Source organism: Corapipo altera, unplaced genomic scaffold (genome assembly GCF_003945725.1).
Source record: "Corapipo altera isolate COAL_440 unplaced genomic scaffold, ASM394572v1 51, whole genome shotgun sequence".
NCBI classification, from domain to species: Eukaryota; Metazoa; Chordata; class Aves; order Passeriformes; family Pipridae; genus Corapipo; species Corapipo altera.
Window position 1 is genome coordinate 9,525,639 of NW_020884892.1, and position 17,827 is coordinate 9,543,465.

Sequence of the window (17,827 nt, forward strand, 5' to 3'; positions counted from 1 at the left end):
AGCAGGGGTTGGACAGAAATCTTGTCTTTGCTTCTTTTCTGTCTGTACTACTACTGAGCCAGAGCAATGACTTTCTCCTTCTGAGCAGGCTCCCCCACACACCTGGTTCTCTAGCTACAGGAGGCTAAACAGAGCAATCTCAATTTAGAGCCAAACAATTTAGAGCTGTGTGATGACCTTCAATCACCGTCAGCAAGTTTGGAAAACTGTCAGTAATTCCACCAAGATCAGCATGGGCAACCGTAGTACCACTACCAACAAGAGAGAGAAGTTCACAATCCTGTTGCGAAAACAAGCTGTTTTGTAGAAATCCTCAGCCTCTGTAAATTAAGCATTCACTCAGAGAAACTGAAGTACAGTTAAGAGCTCAATGGACTATTCAAATCAGATTTTAAAATCAAATGCCTGGTCTAATATGTTCAGAGACTGTTTGGAAGGCCTATTAACACTGAACTGAATATACATATGTGCTACCTACATGTAGTTTCTTGTCCTGTAAGGGGATCACTGGCTTCTTCTCCGAACATGGCATAAACTGTGACTGTATATTCTGTATTTGGCAACAGTCCATCCAGTTCAAGATCTGTTGAGGCCTCCCCAATTTTTATCTAAAAACCCCATGAAAAAAAAGACATATTATTTCTGAAACAGTTCATAATAGGAAAGAATACTAATTACAAACTTGAAATTAGATATGTGATCAAATGCTCTGCTGAGCGTTTGTCTGATACTGTGTCTGCAGTACTTTGATCAAGATTTGGGGATATTGCACAATAATTGAAACCTCAAAATTGTCAAAAAGCCAAAAGCCAACACATAGGTAAGAGGGCTTTAAAAGTCACTACTCATACCAGCAATAACAAAATTGCTTGTTCTCCAGAACAAGCAGCTACTAAGGCCTTTTCATTCCCAGCTACCTTTTGTTTCATCTTCGGTCACAGATCTGAAAATCACATGAAATCACTGGAGGAGTTGATTTCCATTCCCACTGAGGATCAGATTTGTTGCTGTTTAAGGTGTGTATCATTTTCCTTCTTCACCTTTCACAGAGAGCCACATGGATTGACTATATTTATTTCTTTAGGGTAAAGCTTAGGTCTTCTGAACCACCTAGTTCTCAGGGAGGCCCCATTTTTAACAGAATACAGCGCTCACAGCCACTCATTTATCAGACAGCACAAGTCTATACCAGTTTTCAGTAGCTTCCTGCACTGAAAGCTCACATGCCTCTGCATGCTTTTGAGTGGTTTTGCTTGAATGCAGATGTTGTACATAATCTTAATTATACATACGGAAACTTGAGCATAAAAACTTTAAAATCCTAGATCAGAAGTTCCGTTGGAACTATGCTAGCAAATTTAGAAAAGTCTATTGGTTTTACTATTTTAGTGACAAAAGACTAGACTTTACCCTATCCCACCTTCTTTTTCTTCTAAATAATGTGTTCTAAAATCACTTTTGATGGAAGGTATTATTTTTAAATTTAAAAGTAAAGGTTGAACAGAACTAAAAGAAAAAAACAATGAGGGTCAGACCTACAAATGATATTTACATTTAAAGGCCCTGATGAGAACAAAGGCTAAAGTTCATATTCTTCAGATAGCACACTTAGAAAATATCTTAGTTTTACTTTATTTTCTTTCTTCCTTTGAGTGTTAGTCTTATACAATGATTACAGTATCATCTCATACATAATTTCAAAAGGGTCACTTAAATTCAGTTGAAGTTGTTGCATTTTTATGACAACGACATATAAAAATAACCAACTGGCACTTGCACTTTATTCATAGTCTGTAACATATACAGTACTTGATGTAGTCATGGAAAAAAACTGCAAAGTATTTGCCGATCAAGTTGGAGGTTAAAGGACACGTACTAGTTTATTCTTTAAAAGACTGATTTTTTTAATAACTGCTACACAAATGAAAGCACAATACATCACCTCCTTCTCATCTGCTGCCAATCCTTCTGTGAGGGGAGCATATAGGATCATGTAACCTGTGGCACCCGCTACTCCGTTCCACTTCACTCTCATGCTGCTCTGCGACACATCGTACAACTGCAGATCCGATGCCATTGGCAAGGCGACTACAGTGGAACAAGAGAGCCAATTCAGTTGTCTCACTTGAACAACCAGCTATTATTCAAAGAGTTTATTTTACCCCAGGAAACACAAAGGCATACAGCTATCTCCACGCATGGAAGTACTGTCTGTATGCTACAACTATGAAGAGATGATTGGGACATAAGAGATCGCAGAACTAGACAAACAAGGAAATTATGACCTAAACCAATTCTAATGCCAGGGAAGAGCTATGCCTTACAAAGCATTTCAGCTATTTGTCGTAAATGGCTCTGAATACTTCCAGCAGGAAGATTGCTGTTCTTTGAGCACCAAATTGCACCAATTGCTCTGTTCTGATCTCACCCTTCCTTCTCCCTGATCTGAAGGAGAATTACCAATCGCTGTTGAAGAATATGCAGAGTTGCTATTAGGAACCACTAGCATTTTTAAGAGATGGCTCTTGTTAGGAATAGTTCCCAAGCCAGAGCATGGGTGTGACAGTCACGAGGTACAAAACCCTGGAGAAAATCCGGGATGAGCACATTGCACATGTCAAAATATTTAGACTATAAACTGTTGGATGTTTAAGGCCTGGACTGTCCAAACTGGTTCCCAGGCCTGTGTCAGTGGGATAATGCAAATATGGGCAAGATCATCCATTGCAAATCATGGTGAATAATAACCTGGCAAGTGAGAGCAGGTTGAGTGAAATTCAACCAATATTAGGAGGTTTACTTGTGAATTTAAGGCACTGATACCAGAACATAGCACCAATCTGGGTTCCTGAATATTTATTTGCATTTCTGTAACTCTTTAGAGTACCATTTTGCACTTCCCTGTTGTCCTCACTTTCTTCCTCTCACAAAATAACATCCCATGGTCTCTTAACTGCTGTTACACCATTTACAGATTCCACCAAAATATCCAGTCACTGGAGAGATATGAGGGAACTTTGACTTCTCCTTTGGAACTTCTAAGTCCCTAAAATGACTGAAAGGGTCTGAAAAAAACAGAAGGCTACTGCTAACTGATATCAAGCCTTTAATATCAGGAACTCGGAGAGACCATAATAAGCTGGATGTTAAGCTGCTATTAAGCTCTTCTTTGCATACTTCTGAAGAATCTGATCTGCAAACAAAGATTCAGCAACAAATTCTAACTACAATCACAGAGCTTCACTAACCTCCTTGTCCAAACAAAACCTGCACCCTGTCTAGCTGATTTCTCTAAGAAATAGTTTATCCCTTATACTGTGGTCAACAAGCTCTAACAGAGCTCTTAACTCCCCATGTATAACACCAAGCCAGCCTAATACTTTCTTGTTCATTGAGGCCATTCACTCAGTCTGTAAGTGGTGGCAGAACTTCAACCTATGCCTCTCTTTAGGTTTCTACTTCCAGGTTACCCATCTACACTTCCAAACCTTTAATAACCTACCTCCTTCCTATTTAAATCCTTGTTCTTGTGTTGACTTATATTCCTATGAATTCCCACAACTCCTCTCATTACAGAGAGAAACTGTCCATGAATATTTTCAAGTGTACTTCAGACTCTTTGCTCAGAGCTCCATTCAGATCTCTGATACTTACAGCAAGAAACTACATGTTGAGATATCCTGAAGGCATTTGGTTCCACATTGTCTCATTCCTACTCAAACTGCCCCAGAATCAGAGAGAGAGTATCCATCACCTGTCCTTTTCCTTATTTTGATTCTAAAAATCCATAAGAAAAATATCTCCTAACTTGTGACTTGTATTTTTTCTCTCAACAGGAACTGGAAGATATCCTAGCAATAGATATATTACATAATATATCTAGATGATAATAATAGATTAATGAAGAGGTGATTGGAAATAAAACGTGGTATTTTCTACTGGAATTTTCAGCTGAGGAGTTCAGAATCTCAAATATGAATATCTAGTAGATAATGCTGGTTTAGTTTATTCCAGTTGTTTTTAGCCAGTTTAATTTATCCATGTTACTAGAATAAACTAAACCAGGTAAAATATATATTTGCAGCAAAATTAAAAGCTGAATGGATTTCATATTTATTTCAAGTTAGAAGCAACCATTAAAGTCACAAAACATTCTAATTATCTGTACATTATGCCTATACATACATCCGTTTAGATTTCACATACCTGTAAACCATTTTCAGTGTTCTATATGAACACAAATGCAATTGGTGACTACTTTCATCTGTCAGTATCTCACACAAAGGCAGGAATGTAAAGTACAATTTTCCATAATTCTCCATTAGGATAGTAAAAAATACTTTAAAATTGCAGATATTTTAGCATGTGGAGTGATTAATACTTGCACATGTCAGACTATTACTTCCAACACACTATCAAAGACAGATGTATAAACTGCTTGATGCTGCATGACCTTGGGGTGTGATTTGATCACATCTCAGAAAGCCAGCAGGACTGGGCTCCGTCAGAACTTGACTGGGTGACTTCAAAGGAATTCCAGGTGCAGTACAAAACAATCCTGTTGGTTCAGTATGTGACTGCTCCCTCTGCCTCAATAAATTAAACAGGTCCTAACATTGTCTTGTGGGGTATAATATGGCTGGAGATGACATTTTGGGAGACTGAGACCAATTGAGAAGTCTCAAATAATTTTATATTATTATGTTTTATTTTCAGATCGCGAAGATCAGCACTGGCACAGAATCAAATAACCATTTAGTATGAAAGTCACCTCTGGAAATCATCTGGTCTAACTAACTTCCGTGTTCAGTCAGAGTCAGCTAAAGCAGGTTGCTCAGAACCTTTTCTAGTTGGGTTTTAAATATCTCCAGAGATGCAGACTCCACAACCTCTCTGGACAACCTATTCCACTGTTTGACCACCATCACAATAAAACTGTATATTCTCCTGTTCAAATTTAATTTCATGGGGTTTTAATTTGTGCTTATTGGTTCTTGTCCTATTAGTGGGCACCACTGAGAAGCATCTGACTCACTCTCCTTCATTCCCTTGCATCAGGGATTTTGACATAATTGGTGAGATCACCTGCGCCTTCTCTTCCCAAACTGAACAGTCCAGCTGTCTCAGACTCTTCTCCTACAAAAGATGTGCCTATCCCTTAATCATTGTAGACTCACTGTAGTCACTACAGTAAGTTCACATGTTTCTTGCACTGGGGAACACAGCACAAGACCCAGCATCCATCTATGGTCTCCTCAGTGCTGAGCAGAGGGCAAGAATCACCTCCCCCAACCTGCTGACAATCATTTTCTAACGAAAATGATTCATTTTCTAACGAAAATGATTCATTTTCACTTTCAATCATGATCCAGAAGGCTCTGGCCTTCTTTGTGACAAGGGTGCTTTGCTGGTTCACAGTCAACTTGTTGTTTACCATGACCTCAGGTCCTTCTCTGAAGAGCTGCCTTCCAGCTGGTCATCCCTCCGTGTGTACTGACACATGGGGTTGTTGCTCCCCAGGGCAGGACTTTGCACTTCCCTTTGTTGAACTACATAAGGTTAAATTTGTTTTCCTCTTCACATCACTTGCCAGATTCATCTTCAAGTTGGCCCCGGCTTTCCTACACTTATCCCTGCAAGATCAGACAGCAACTCTGTACTTCTGTGTCATCTGCCTATTCTTCCATCTCTTATAAACTTCCTTTTATATCTGAGCTCTGTTAAGAGTTTCTTGATTATCCATGCTGGTCTCCAGTCACCTTTGGTTGATTACCTACTTGTTAGTAGGGACCTTTCTTGACCTTGTAGGATGCAATCTTTGGGTATCAAGCTACTCGTCTGGATCCTTCTTCTCTCCAGGGCCATATCCCTTCAGCTTCTTCCCAGCACATCTCTGAAGACACTAAAGACTGCTATCCTGAAATCCAGAATTGTGGTCCTCCTTTTTAAACTCCTCCCTCCTCTTAGAATCCTGAATTCCACCATCTCATGATCATTACAGTCAAGGCTACTGTGACTTTAACATCCTCCTCCCCACATCAATTCTTCCTTGTTTCTAAGTACCAGCTACAGCAGAGCACCTTCCCTTGCTGGCATCTTGACCAATTGTGTCAGGAAGTTGTTGCCAAAGCGCTCTAGAAGTCTTGCAGATTGCTTTAGCCCTACTGTGCTGATCTTCCAGCAGGTATCAGCTATTAATACATCCCATAGGGACATAAGTCCACATATGGACTTCCTGTCTCCCAGTCTGAATCCTAAAGTTCCTCTTTACTTCCTTTCCTAGTATCTGTAATATTTTCTAAAAGTAACTGCATTTTGTATACAAATACCCGAAACTGTAAATGTATTGTCTTACAATATCCCAAATCACCATTTTACAGACAGAAAATAATTGAATCATTGATGAAGAAACATACAGAAATCTTTGAAAATCTTTGGAAATCACATGCAGGTATTTCTGGTCCCACCTAATCCTCCCCTCACAAGATCATCTTCAGCCACAAACCTACTTCATAAAGTTTGGCTCCACACCCAAAACTTAGGAATGTTCCAATTTAGAGTTCAGAACAATCGACTTCAAAGTTCATCCCAGAGATAAAAACTTTCTCAGTGTTTAAATATTCACAGAGAATTTGGACTTAGGAACTTAGACCAGAATTAATTCAAACTAAAATTAATTTAAGGCAAATGCACTAAAATAAGCTAAATTGAAAAAGACTCCCTTCTGTATTTCTTTTTCAAAAAGAAATACACAGTTTGATAAAATGCAGACAGTCAAATCTGCAACAAAGATGCTAAAGATACTTACGTGTAGTTTCCGTTCCACGGAGGCCCTCACTAGCAGCATTTGAGTATATGGCAAATACAGCTATCTGGTATTCAGTTAAAGACATCAGGTTTTTCAGAACTGCTGTTGATATGCTTCCATCTACCACAACCTGTTTAAAAGAAAATTTAACTAAATATGTATTAAGCAAACTAACCATATTATCCTCAAATCAATCAATTCCTCTTCTAGGCAATTTTTACATTGGCATTTCTAGTAAAAAGGAAAAAAGGAGACAAAATATAATCTTAGTTCAATCCCTTTGCTCTTCGCCATTCCATTCAATTTTATAAGTTGTCAGATAAAGCCAGAAACTTGTTCCACTGCATTTTTCCTTGTCTCCAAAATGCTCAAGTCCTACTCAAATAATCATCTCTCTCCAAATTTTGCAGGACAAATTGTAAATGTCCCAAAATGTACACACATATCATCTTCTTTTATGAATAATTATTTTCATAGAACTGAAAATCTGCCTTGCCATCAAGTCCTACCTCTTCTGTTCTTGTAAACAGATGGGTGCAGGAGGAATCTACAGAACTGGTTCAAGTAACTGTATGTGTAAGAAAAATGCAGAGATTTTACCCCATCCCCTGAAAGTGCTTATTTTTACACTTTACTCCTTTACTTTACATTGCAGACAGAAAAGCAGCCTAGCTACTACCTAACCTTTGTCACCACCCAGTGTGATCAATCTCCTTTCTGTAGTGGGCTTCAGAGCCCACACAAGGAATTTCGGGATAGATTTAAAATAAGACCATGGATCTCCTGTCTGGTTACTTGCTGCTGTTGCATTAAAAATTTCTGGGAAGCTTTTCCTCCTGTTACCTCTTCCGGTGGTCCTCCTCGAGTGGGATAGTACACAACCCTGTATTTTTCCACTTTGCCTGGCGCATGGGTCCAGTTAACCCGGAATCCTCTAGCTGTTACCTCTGATGTGACCAAATCCGAAGGAGCCCCAAGTGAAGCAATTGTTCCTAGGTTAGAGACAACAAAATTTTTTTATTCCCTTCTGCATAATGATTATTTGGTTTGTTGTATTTGCTGAAGCTCTAAAGATCATTCCTCATCAGTAGTGTGGCTACTACACACTCACTTAGGTTATTTTCAAGGAAACAAATAAGTCATAATGAGTACTGCACATGGAGTTTCACCAGGACAAAGCTTCCCTGGTCTTTCATAAACCTTTAAATGAAAGAGACAAAACACAAAACTAAGCCTTCCTGTCCTTCCTCACATCACTTTATCAAGACCCTTCTTTCTGGTTTGGTTTTTTTTGTTCTAGGTTGCTTTTTTCCCAGTTATGAAAAACATACAAGCACATATGTGATCTTGTGATCTCCTGTGCTCCTCTGAGGATGGAAACTGATATGCTGTCTGTCAGCCAACTGAAGAGATGCAGTGAACAGTCACCTTCTCTGGCAAGAATTCCTTTCCACAAAGATGTCTCATCTCTCTATGTTTTTTTCATCCTTTCCCTCTCAATTTCTCAACTGACTACTCCCTCTACAAGACACAGCTAGTGTTCTGTATTTCTTCCAGTCTTCAGGTGAATAAAAGAGCAAAAAGATGGAATGAAGCCTTACTAACACACACTTCTTCATAGCACAGGTAGAAATATCTGTGAAAGACAGACTTCCTTACTGATATATATTTCCAGCTTACTGAAAAATCACTCAGCATTTCTCTGATATTAAGGAATCAGAAACCAAGAATACAAACAAAATCCACTGGAGCCTTTCAGAACGGATTTCCTCACGTAGAACTGTTTCTCTGGCAAATTGCAACATTTTTGCATAGCCATTTCTTTCGTTCAGAAAAGCAAAAAAAAATGTAGTCAGTGGAAACTTTTTCATGTAAGAACAATTTTCTTCATCACCATCTTTTCTTGTGTGCTGAAATATATTTTTGTGTGTTAAAAAAGAGAAAAAAAAGCTGTCATCAGGAAGGGACAAAGCAACCTAAATAGTTGAAACTTCTAAAAACTTATGAGATAATAAAAACAGTAAGTTAGGAGATGGAAAGCACAGCACAAATGTAACAATTCCATGTGCCGCTGTTAAACTAATTTATCCCCAGATCTGTGTATAATAAAAAGAATTTCCTTACCCACCACTTTGAAATAGTCACAGTAGAATGAATTTTTGTATTTTTTGTACTACCAAATACCATAATATTTACTACTATCAAAGACAGAGAGCAAAAGATCACAGATATCAAAGCAAGAATAAAACATACCCAGGAAGATAACTTCCTTGACAATGTACCTTCTTGCAAGCAACAGAATATACAGCATGACTTAAGAGCCAGAAGCCAACCTAGAACTTAAACTTGTAGCCCTAAGTTCATCATAAGTTACATTACGTTTTGTTTCTTATTCACCTTTGATTTCCTTTTCCTGTTCCTCTACTCGTGAGCACACTGTTCTGGTAAGACCTTCAACAATGGTATGCATGAAGTTAAAGTCAGCCACATTGTAGACATGTGTGCTGTCAGGTTCAGAAGCAATCTCTTTGAGTTCATTTATATCTGCATTCTTTACACCTTTTATAGGAAAGAAAAATGAAAATATTTGCAATGAAAAAGAAAAAATCTTGTATACACAGGGATTGTTAATAAAAACTTATCAATATCCAATTCTATTCATTTTAATGACCAACTGCAGATTGTTCTGTTGTTAAGATGTTAATTCAAGACTTCCATTTCTGCCAGCACAAGTGGCATCTTTTCAGCTGTCTCCTGATAATGTAGCATCCATATATACTGCTAAATTCCAATTACAGCAGCAATGAATTGGAGAACATATTAAAATATATAAATTAACAATGATACTTAATTGATACAGACAGAAAAGAATAGTTCTTTAAATTAGAGAGTAACAGATACAAATACACCAGGGTATAATGGGACACAATATACGGATATGGCAGAATACACACCAATAGCAAACAGCTCGATGCCAGCGTCTCGGAGGTTTTTAGCAGGAGGGATAACATCATCTTGGGACTTCCCATCAGTGATGAGTATCCCAATTTTAGATACTCCAGGTCTTGCACCTGCTTCTGGCTTAAAGCTGTTTTCCAAAATGTAAGTTAAGGCAAGACCTAAAACAGAAAATATTTTTAAAAACTTGAAGAGGTGAAAATGTCCATTAATTTTGCTAATATCCCAGTGTTTGTTTTTCCACTCAATTTAAAAATTGAGGAACCTTTTGATGAAGAATAAGTATAAAAAAATTTATTTACTGAAAGATTAAATTGCAACAAGGAGCCTAAGCTACAAAGAAGATGGCATTTATTTTTAACAGCCAGTTGATCAATCAATGTACTTTAAACTGGCTGTGGAAACCTAAATTGATCTTCCTGCAAATGCATCATCTTTTTTTTCTTACTCTACCAAGCCAGAACAGGAAGTTCCCTTTCCTTCTACCTACATTGCTTATATGAAAGCACATGTTCTGAATAGCTTAGTAAATCCCCATGATACAGACAATCTTAACTTTTGTTTGTTTGTTCCTTCTGATTTAAAAGCTGAAGAAGAGTTTTATTTAAGCTTAGGGAGAATCTGATTTTAATAAAATCTAAGTATTTAAAGGGAAAGAAGAACAACTCCAGGACATGTCACGATGAGCTCCTATCTCAAAACTCTCTTAAGTCTCCCGCAGCAAAGGTTCCTAACTCACTTTCTTCTAACACCCACATAAAATAATCATGATAATTTACTACTTCCTAGCACACAGTAATTTCATTCCTAAAATCACAGTAGAGTCCTTCTGCCCTTTGTCCCTGTGCAATCATTCCTTCTACCAAAATAAAGGCTGTTGCATATTCTTTCTCGCCTTCCCTACCCACTGGAAGAAAAAAAAAAGGAAGACAGCACTTTAGTCAAAGCTATGTCTGGGTCTTTGGATATATCATTCTCCTGGCAAGACAGCCAACATTACTAACTGCTGCTTTGATGACACTGGAATTGTATTCAGAGACTGTCAGGTATCCCCCCTTTATCCATCACTAAGTGTCTCTTGGGCTTAAGTGCTTAACTACTCAAAGGTCAATGGAAATCTAAAAGCCCCAGTTGGTCATTTGAAAAGTTAGTACTGCCAGTTGTCAGATATTAAAACAACATTCTTTCCTTCTCCAGAATAAAGCCATGTGCATGAACATTATGAATGGATTTTGCATTTTCTTCCTAGCAGGTAAAAGATTTTACTTCTAGCACAGAGAGTTCATGTACACTTTGTTTTATGAGACCCTACCCTGATATCCAGTAAAGCAAATGGACAAGAACTTAGAAAAGACTTAAGGGACACTGGATAAAGCCATTAGCAAGCTGCAAAACCCCTATCCTTTTTACCCTTCATAATAAGCACTAACACTTCTTAGTCTGTGCAGCAGAACATGTTTTTATTAAAAAGAAAGAGCTAAAACATACACTGTACCTGTTAATGTATTCCCTCCCTTATATGGTAGATTACGGACTGCATCCAAAACAGCATCCTTTGTGCCATAGGCATTCAAATGCCATTCGATTCGGGGATCACCACTGTACTGTGCAAGACCTAAAGAACCAGAAATTAAGGTAATTCACTGGACAACAGAGTGCGTTTTCTTGAAGTATCTACACTTTATGTACTTGATTACCAATACCTTTCTACAGCAAGCTTACTGTAAGTAGCTCTGCTACTATACTAGAAAAACTGCATTGGTTGACAACAAAAAAACAGTATGAAGTTATTCTGGGTGACAACTCCTCAGTTAACTTTCAAAGCCTTTTGCTCAAGTGCTAAGTAAATGAGAAGCAAACAAGTAGACAACTTCTTCACAGTTTATTAACAGTTCAAGACTTTTTTTTTTTTTAAAAGTTTTACTTAATACACTTTTGAACAGTAGTGGATCACAAATATAACATTTGAGCCAGTTTAAACCAAAAGAAAAGCCATCCACTGGTACATTCTTCCTCTGAAAATTAAACTGCAAGGATTTGAGCTAATGTTGACTGAAGTCAGTAAGACTGTTTCCACTGTTTTTATTTTTCCACTGTCATTGCATTAGCATTTACCTAAGTTGAGGATCACAGTAAACTGTGAGGAATACAAACACTGCAGCAGCACTACTCTTATGACAGAAGCGCTAGTTCCAGACGAGGATGAATCTTGCACAAAAGAAGTAGCATTAAGCTGTTAACTCTCCTGAACTGGTAACATTTTTACTTTGCTAAGAAATATTAGGGAAAACGATGGCACCTTACCTACTCTTGTTTTCTCAGATCCCACATTGAAAGCGGAAACCAGGTTTTCCAGGAACAGTCGAACGAGCCTGAAATTGAATCTGCCAATACTCCAAGAACCATCTACTAGTATCACAATATCTGCAATTGCTGGAGTTTTACAGGTAAACAGGTTTCCTGTAAATCATTAAAATTAAAACAATATTATTAATTCGACAATAAAATTGTAACTCAATAAATATATGCCTTCTTCCTCCCACTAAGTTTAATAATTAAAGCTTTCTTCCACGGTCCAAGTGAGAAATAAGCAAAATTACTAATTGTGTTTGTTCTATATTCAGTAATAGAACAGTCTGGCCATTATCTACTCCATTTTTTTCATCAAAGTGTTCAAAATTACTGTTGGGAGACCCATGAAAATAAATCCTTTTCCTAAAAATACAATACTTGAGAAAGAAAAAAATTAACTGCCATATAACACAACCAAACCAGCAGTTCATTTTCATTCCCAGTGTACATATACAATTTCAGTCCCAGTACACAGTTCATGACACTTAACCTTAGGCACAGACAATGCAGAGAGAGCTACCTAGAGATGCAGACATCCAAAACAGTTGTCAAGGCCCCTTTTACAGTCAACATAGAAAACCAGGTGTTTCTATACATCTCAAAAGCTCTGTAGAAAACCATAAGCTGGCACAGTAGGCTTGTGAAGTTAGAAGTGAATCTCACCCCTGGGAGTCTAGAGCAAAACTGGAGGTCAGTTGAATCTGCTGTATTAAACCTAAGTAGCAGGCACTCAATACAGCAGAGGTAAAATGCAAAGACCTCAGATTCAAATTCATAGTCTCTAGGAGAATGAGCACCACATGAAGTTTTACGTAAAACACAAAAATACAAGAGCATTAAAAAAAATGATGAGAATTTGCAGAGATGCATGTTAATGGTCTCTAAGGTTTAACAAACCAATGGGTAAATCAGAGGAAGTGGAAGTAGAGATTAGACACAAATTGCACAATAAATCAACTGAGAAGCCTAAACAGAAGTGCCAGTTTGAGAAAATGACAGGAAGGGAAGTAAGAGAACAGAAAAGGTTTCTACAACCTCAGGCACGACTGCCACATGCAACAGAAGTGTTTATGCGACTGTGAAAGTAAAGTTGCTGAAACAGTGGACACATATTGTAGGGAAGGAAAGCAAAGGAACGATGTTACACAGGTATAACAAGCAAGAGCATATATTTGAAGTACAAATAGAGCGAACTCCCCAACAGACTGACAATAGAATAAGGATGGAAGTAGGAAAGCCAAAGCAAAGCAGGTTAGTAGAAAAGATATGATGCACCATGAACCATTTAGGGATGAAAATCACGGTCCTGAATACAGTAAAAAACAAATATAGATTACTGAAATAAGCTCCAGTCCAATTTTTTTCATCATTTGTGTCAGGATCCACTTCATAAATTAGTTCACAAAGAATACCAACACCTAACATGGTACTAACAGGAATCACCAAGTACAGTGCTAGAAATTAACTGATCTTGAGCAGAGATGTTCAGCAAATAAAAGAAGTAATTCAGTAAGAAATAATCCAAAAGGTGTTCACATTAGCTCAAAAGAAGCTCTCCTGTTACAGAGGGAATAAACCACATGGCTAGCAACTGAAAATTCTGACACCAAATTATCAATGACAATCTTTTCATTAAATACAAAACGACAGTCTCACAAGCAACAACAATCTGATGTGCAGAAGGTCTTCAATTGGTAATAATTAACAGTTAGATCCATACTGTAGTGCAAATCCACTGAGCATTAAATCGAGTCCATAAAGTTACAGTTAATGTCTTAAACATGTACTACAAATGTTTTTAGAAGAACAGGGAACATTTCCTACGTGCAGCTAGCAGTGCAGAATGAGTTCTAAACACATGACAAAAATTCCACTTACAAAGATGCCAAAACAAATATTTTATTTTAATTTTTACAGTACAAGACAACGCTATTTGAATTGGCAACACATTTTAATGTATCAACACTGGGGAACATTTAGTAATCATCAGAAAAAATGATCTTAAATTGGAAGATAAATCCAATGGAGGTCCAAATCTTTATGTCACTGAAGTCAACAGGAAAAATTCCCTTGATTTCAGTGGGACTTGAATCTGTTTTGTGATTTAATAGGAACCTACTGGTCATGGCAAAATTAATATTTTAAATATCTTTGCCAAATAAACTTCCTGTTAATCTGTCTGCATTACTTGCAGTATTTGTCTTCCATTAACATGAGGTTCAATTGTGCCATTCTCCCACTGGCCATGATCAGCATCACCAGCTTCAAAAGAACTCTTGGCAAACTAAAATGTTGCTCAACACCAGGAAGAATGAAAGCACTGGACCCCTGATTCACATCCAAGCAGCTGTATTACAGCACAGATGTACCTTTTCAGTATTATCACAGCAGTTTAATCATACAGTCCAATGAGAATAACAGGATTTGTGTGGCTGTATTTTCCTTCTCTACTTCTAAAATCTTATGCTGAGTATGAAACCCAGTTATTACTCTGGGTCTTAATCATTTCATATCAACAAGTTTTGCCTATAAGGCTTCTTTAATCCTGTAGTGATGGCTTTGTGAATAAAAGCTTTTATTGTTTTTTTCTAAATCCATTCAGCTAGGTAAAACCCAATGAATAAAGAAAACAATAACGACATTCCTTTCAATATTTTATTTCCACATCATCAGATCAGAGCAAATAGTATAATGCAATTATTTTTTTTGTTAGAGAAACATGTGGTTTGATCCAAGATTGTACTGCAAGGTCACAGTGTGAAAATTTGATTCGTTCTTCGTAGGTGGGAGATACTTGTTGAATCTTTTCTGCATAAAACATTTAGGTTTTGTTACTTCTGTACACCCACTATTTGCTTATGTTTTCTCCTTGTTGTACTTAAAAGAATTGTAGAAAGTTCCCTAAAACGGAATAAACAACAGTGAGATATTAAACAGAATAACACACTGATAGAAATCTTTACAACCTGATAGGAATTCAAACACCATGACATCCTGGTTTATAAAGTTAGCCTAAAAGCCACAGTGTGTAGCAAATAATTTCTGCACCCCACTGGGATTAGCCAGTTTCCATTACCAGTTCCTGCAAATGTCTTTTTCAATAATCCCTCCATATAACCATACATGGTCATGAATTCCTGGAGAGTTTGAGCATAATTTTGAACATTTCAACTATCTACACATAATTTTAATAGGCAATTTTCCCAAGAATCTTTCTTAAAGGAGGATGACAGGAGAGCATTCCATATAAACACTGACTGTTGAAAGCTTTATAAGGTCCGCTACAAGTTTCAATAGTGCAGGTTATGCTTATTTCCCTTTTAATCAGTCACCAAGAAATGAGTAGTGAGAAGGAAGGTCCCACTTGCCTCTGAATTATACAATACTCACCACTTCCAAGAGCAGGACAGCAGGGAAGAGACCAGGTATTACCCAATTTTGCATAGTGTTTCCAAATGTTATTTAGAAAGCATTATTATACTTCAAGTGCTGCATTCCACAACAAACAATAACAGAGCCTGTGATTTTTAGGTAAGCAAAAATAACAGAACTGCACATATCACAAAGTTAGAAGAGCTTATATATTTTACAGCAGCAGTTGTCTTCAGTGCGTCCACCTACAACTGGTGGAGAATTTTTATGGGGAGAAAGTAAATTAATGGACTTTCTATAACAAATATACAATCTTCCTAGCATTACTTGGCAGAAGGAACTTTCCACTCTGCCAGGAAGCTAACTGAGGAGGCAGGGACTTGGTCTGCTCATTTCTGCTTGTCACAGATGAAGGAATAGGCTCAAAATTTCACCTTCAAAGGCACCAGCGTACAACTAAAGGCTACCAGCAATGTTTTATGGCAAGGTATTTGCACAAAATTTGCTTCAGTGTTGCCAAAAATCATATCATCATCGAGAATTTTTGTTGCTTTTTTTCAGGGAAACCTTACAAAGAATAGTCAGCATTGAAGGAGCTTTGCATCTACCAAGTTAAGTTTCCTACTTTTGATTCCTCAAGCCCCCGATGCTAAAGGTGATGCTTTTGCTTGCACTTCCAATATGCAAGTGCTACAAAACTCTCAAGACCATGTCAAAATTTGGTTGAGAGTGAAGCCAATGATGGCAATACTGAAAAAAAAGATCCAGCTAGAATTTCCTCAGATAGAGGGAGAGTTATTGGAGCCTGCAAAACATGACCCTTGAGACATCCTATTAAAGAGAATGGAGTGCAGTGAGGCCTGGGAGGGGCTCTGGCAGGGCAGGGGCTGCAAAGAGCGCAGCAGGGTCTGCAGGCTTCTGGAAACACCAACCACCTCTCCATTGGTGCATTTTCCTTCTGGTGGCTGTTCCTTCACACATGCATTCAGTGAGCAAGTGAGCAATGGCAAAAAACAAAAGTTTGACAAAAAAAACTTGCAAGCCTTACTTAGACAGAAATAGAAAACTATGATTTTTAAATTAGAGTAGCGGCTCTTTGACCTTTGGAGTTAATACAACTACTCTTTCAAAGTTCCTTGAAAGTTAAAAGGAGAAGCAGCAAATATAGGCACTGCTACATGGGAGGACTCAGTGCCTTAGACAAACCAGTGCAATTTGCATTCAGTCATGATATGTTTTGCAGAAACACATTTGATATTTTGCCTCCCGTTGGTATGAAACTCTGTTCTCATTTTCAAGAGCCAAAACACACACTTCTGCTAGAAGAAGTTAAGACTATAACTCTTTCTGAGTCTGCAATATGTCGTTTCCTTTCTTACTCCCTGTCACAGTGGAAAAGTCAAATAATATATGTAGAAGAGAGGAAGAAAGTTCAAGTAGAGGTCAGTAATAATACAGTATGAATAGAAGACTCATTCATGGCATAACAAAGCACAAAACGCAAGAAGCTTGTTGACAGAAGCAAGTGAAAAATACCTTGTGAATAAAGCATAAATAACAGAGAACAGCCAGTCCTCCACAGTGATTGAGAGCACCACAGCTGAGCAGAAGCACCGAGGACAAGGGCAATGTAAATCTATGTCAGCAAAATGTCACTTCTTTTTTAAAATAAGGGTTAAAAAAATACAGGGACATGAGGCAGTGTTCAGCTCCAAAATTCAGCAACTCACTAGTCCACGCTCCTGACACAGATATTACTGCACTGTGCTGGTGATATCATCATTGCACTTGGACCTCAGTTTAACACATCCCATATGTCAGGTCATGGACCAGACAATTCCATACAGCATAACTGTTGTTCTGTGAACTAGATCCAACCATAGCTTGAATTTGAAGGACTCAAATGCTGGAACATCATTAGGTTGAAAGAGCAGCCCAACAAGGTTAGAAGTTTGTCCATGCTCTCTAGGAAAAAAAAATAAATTAAGCAGCCAGCCCTTTCCCATGGAACTTATTCTGTTCCAGGAAACCAATAGAGGCCAACTGGTATGCCTACAAATTTGTTATCTGGGGGAGTTGGAATATTAAGACTTAATCTGTTGCGTCCAATCATGTCACATTTGACTGTGAAAGCTGTAGAGTTCAGTAATTTTGCTTCTTTCAAAAAGTACACAGTAGTAAGTAAATACTATTTAAAGCATATCTTCTGAATTTAAAGTCACAAAACCAATTAAAGCAGTAGCTGATAACACATTAATTACCTACATATACTGGTGATGATTCTCAAGTGTGAGAGAAGGAAGCATACAGCCATTTTCTGTGCACATTTACATACAT

The 17,827-nt window shown here is 37.7% G+C and overlaps 1 protein-coding gene across 1 annotated transcript in view; it reads right to left on the reverse strand.

The window, feature by feature from the left end:
• COL14A1 (collagen type XIV alpha 1 chain) overlaps positions 1–17,827 on the reverse strand; it is a 115,738-nt gene that overhangs the window by 67,543 nt on the left and 30,368 nt on the right. Inside the window, exons 6-13 of the mRNA XM_027645619.1 lie at positions 12,071–12,226; positions 11,262–11,381; positions 9,763–9,927; positions 9,206–9,367; positions 7,652–7,800; positions 6,809–6,938; positions 1,943–2,088; positions 479–608 (exon numbers count right to left, since the gene is read on the reverse strand). Of these exons, the coding sequence (XP_027501420.1) occupies positions 479–608; positions 1,943–2,088; positions 6,809–6,938; positions 7,652–7,800; positions 9,206–9,367; positions 9,763–9,927; positions 11,262–11,381; positions 12,071–12,226 (1,158 nt within the window). The remainder of the gene's footprint in view (positions 1–478; positions 609–1,942; positions 2,089–6,808; positions 6,939–7,651; positions 7,801–9,205; positions 9,368–9,762; positions 9,928–11,261; positions 11,382–12,070; positions 12,227–17,827) is intronic.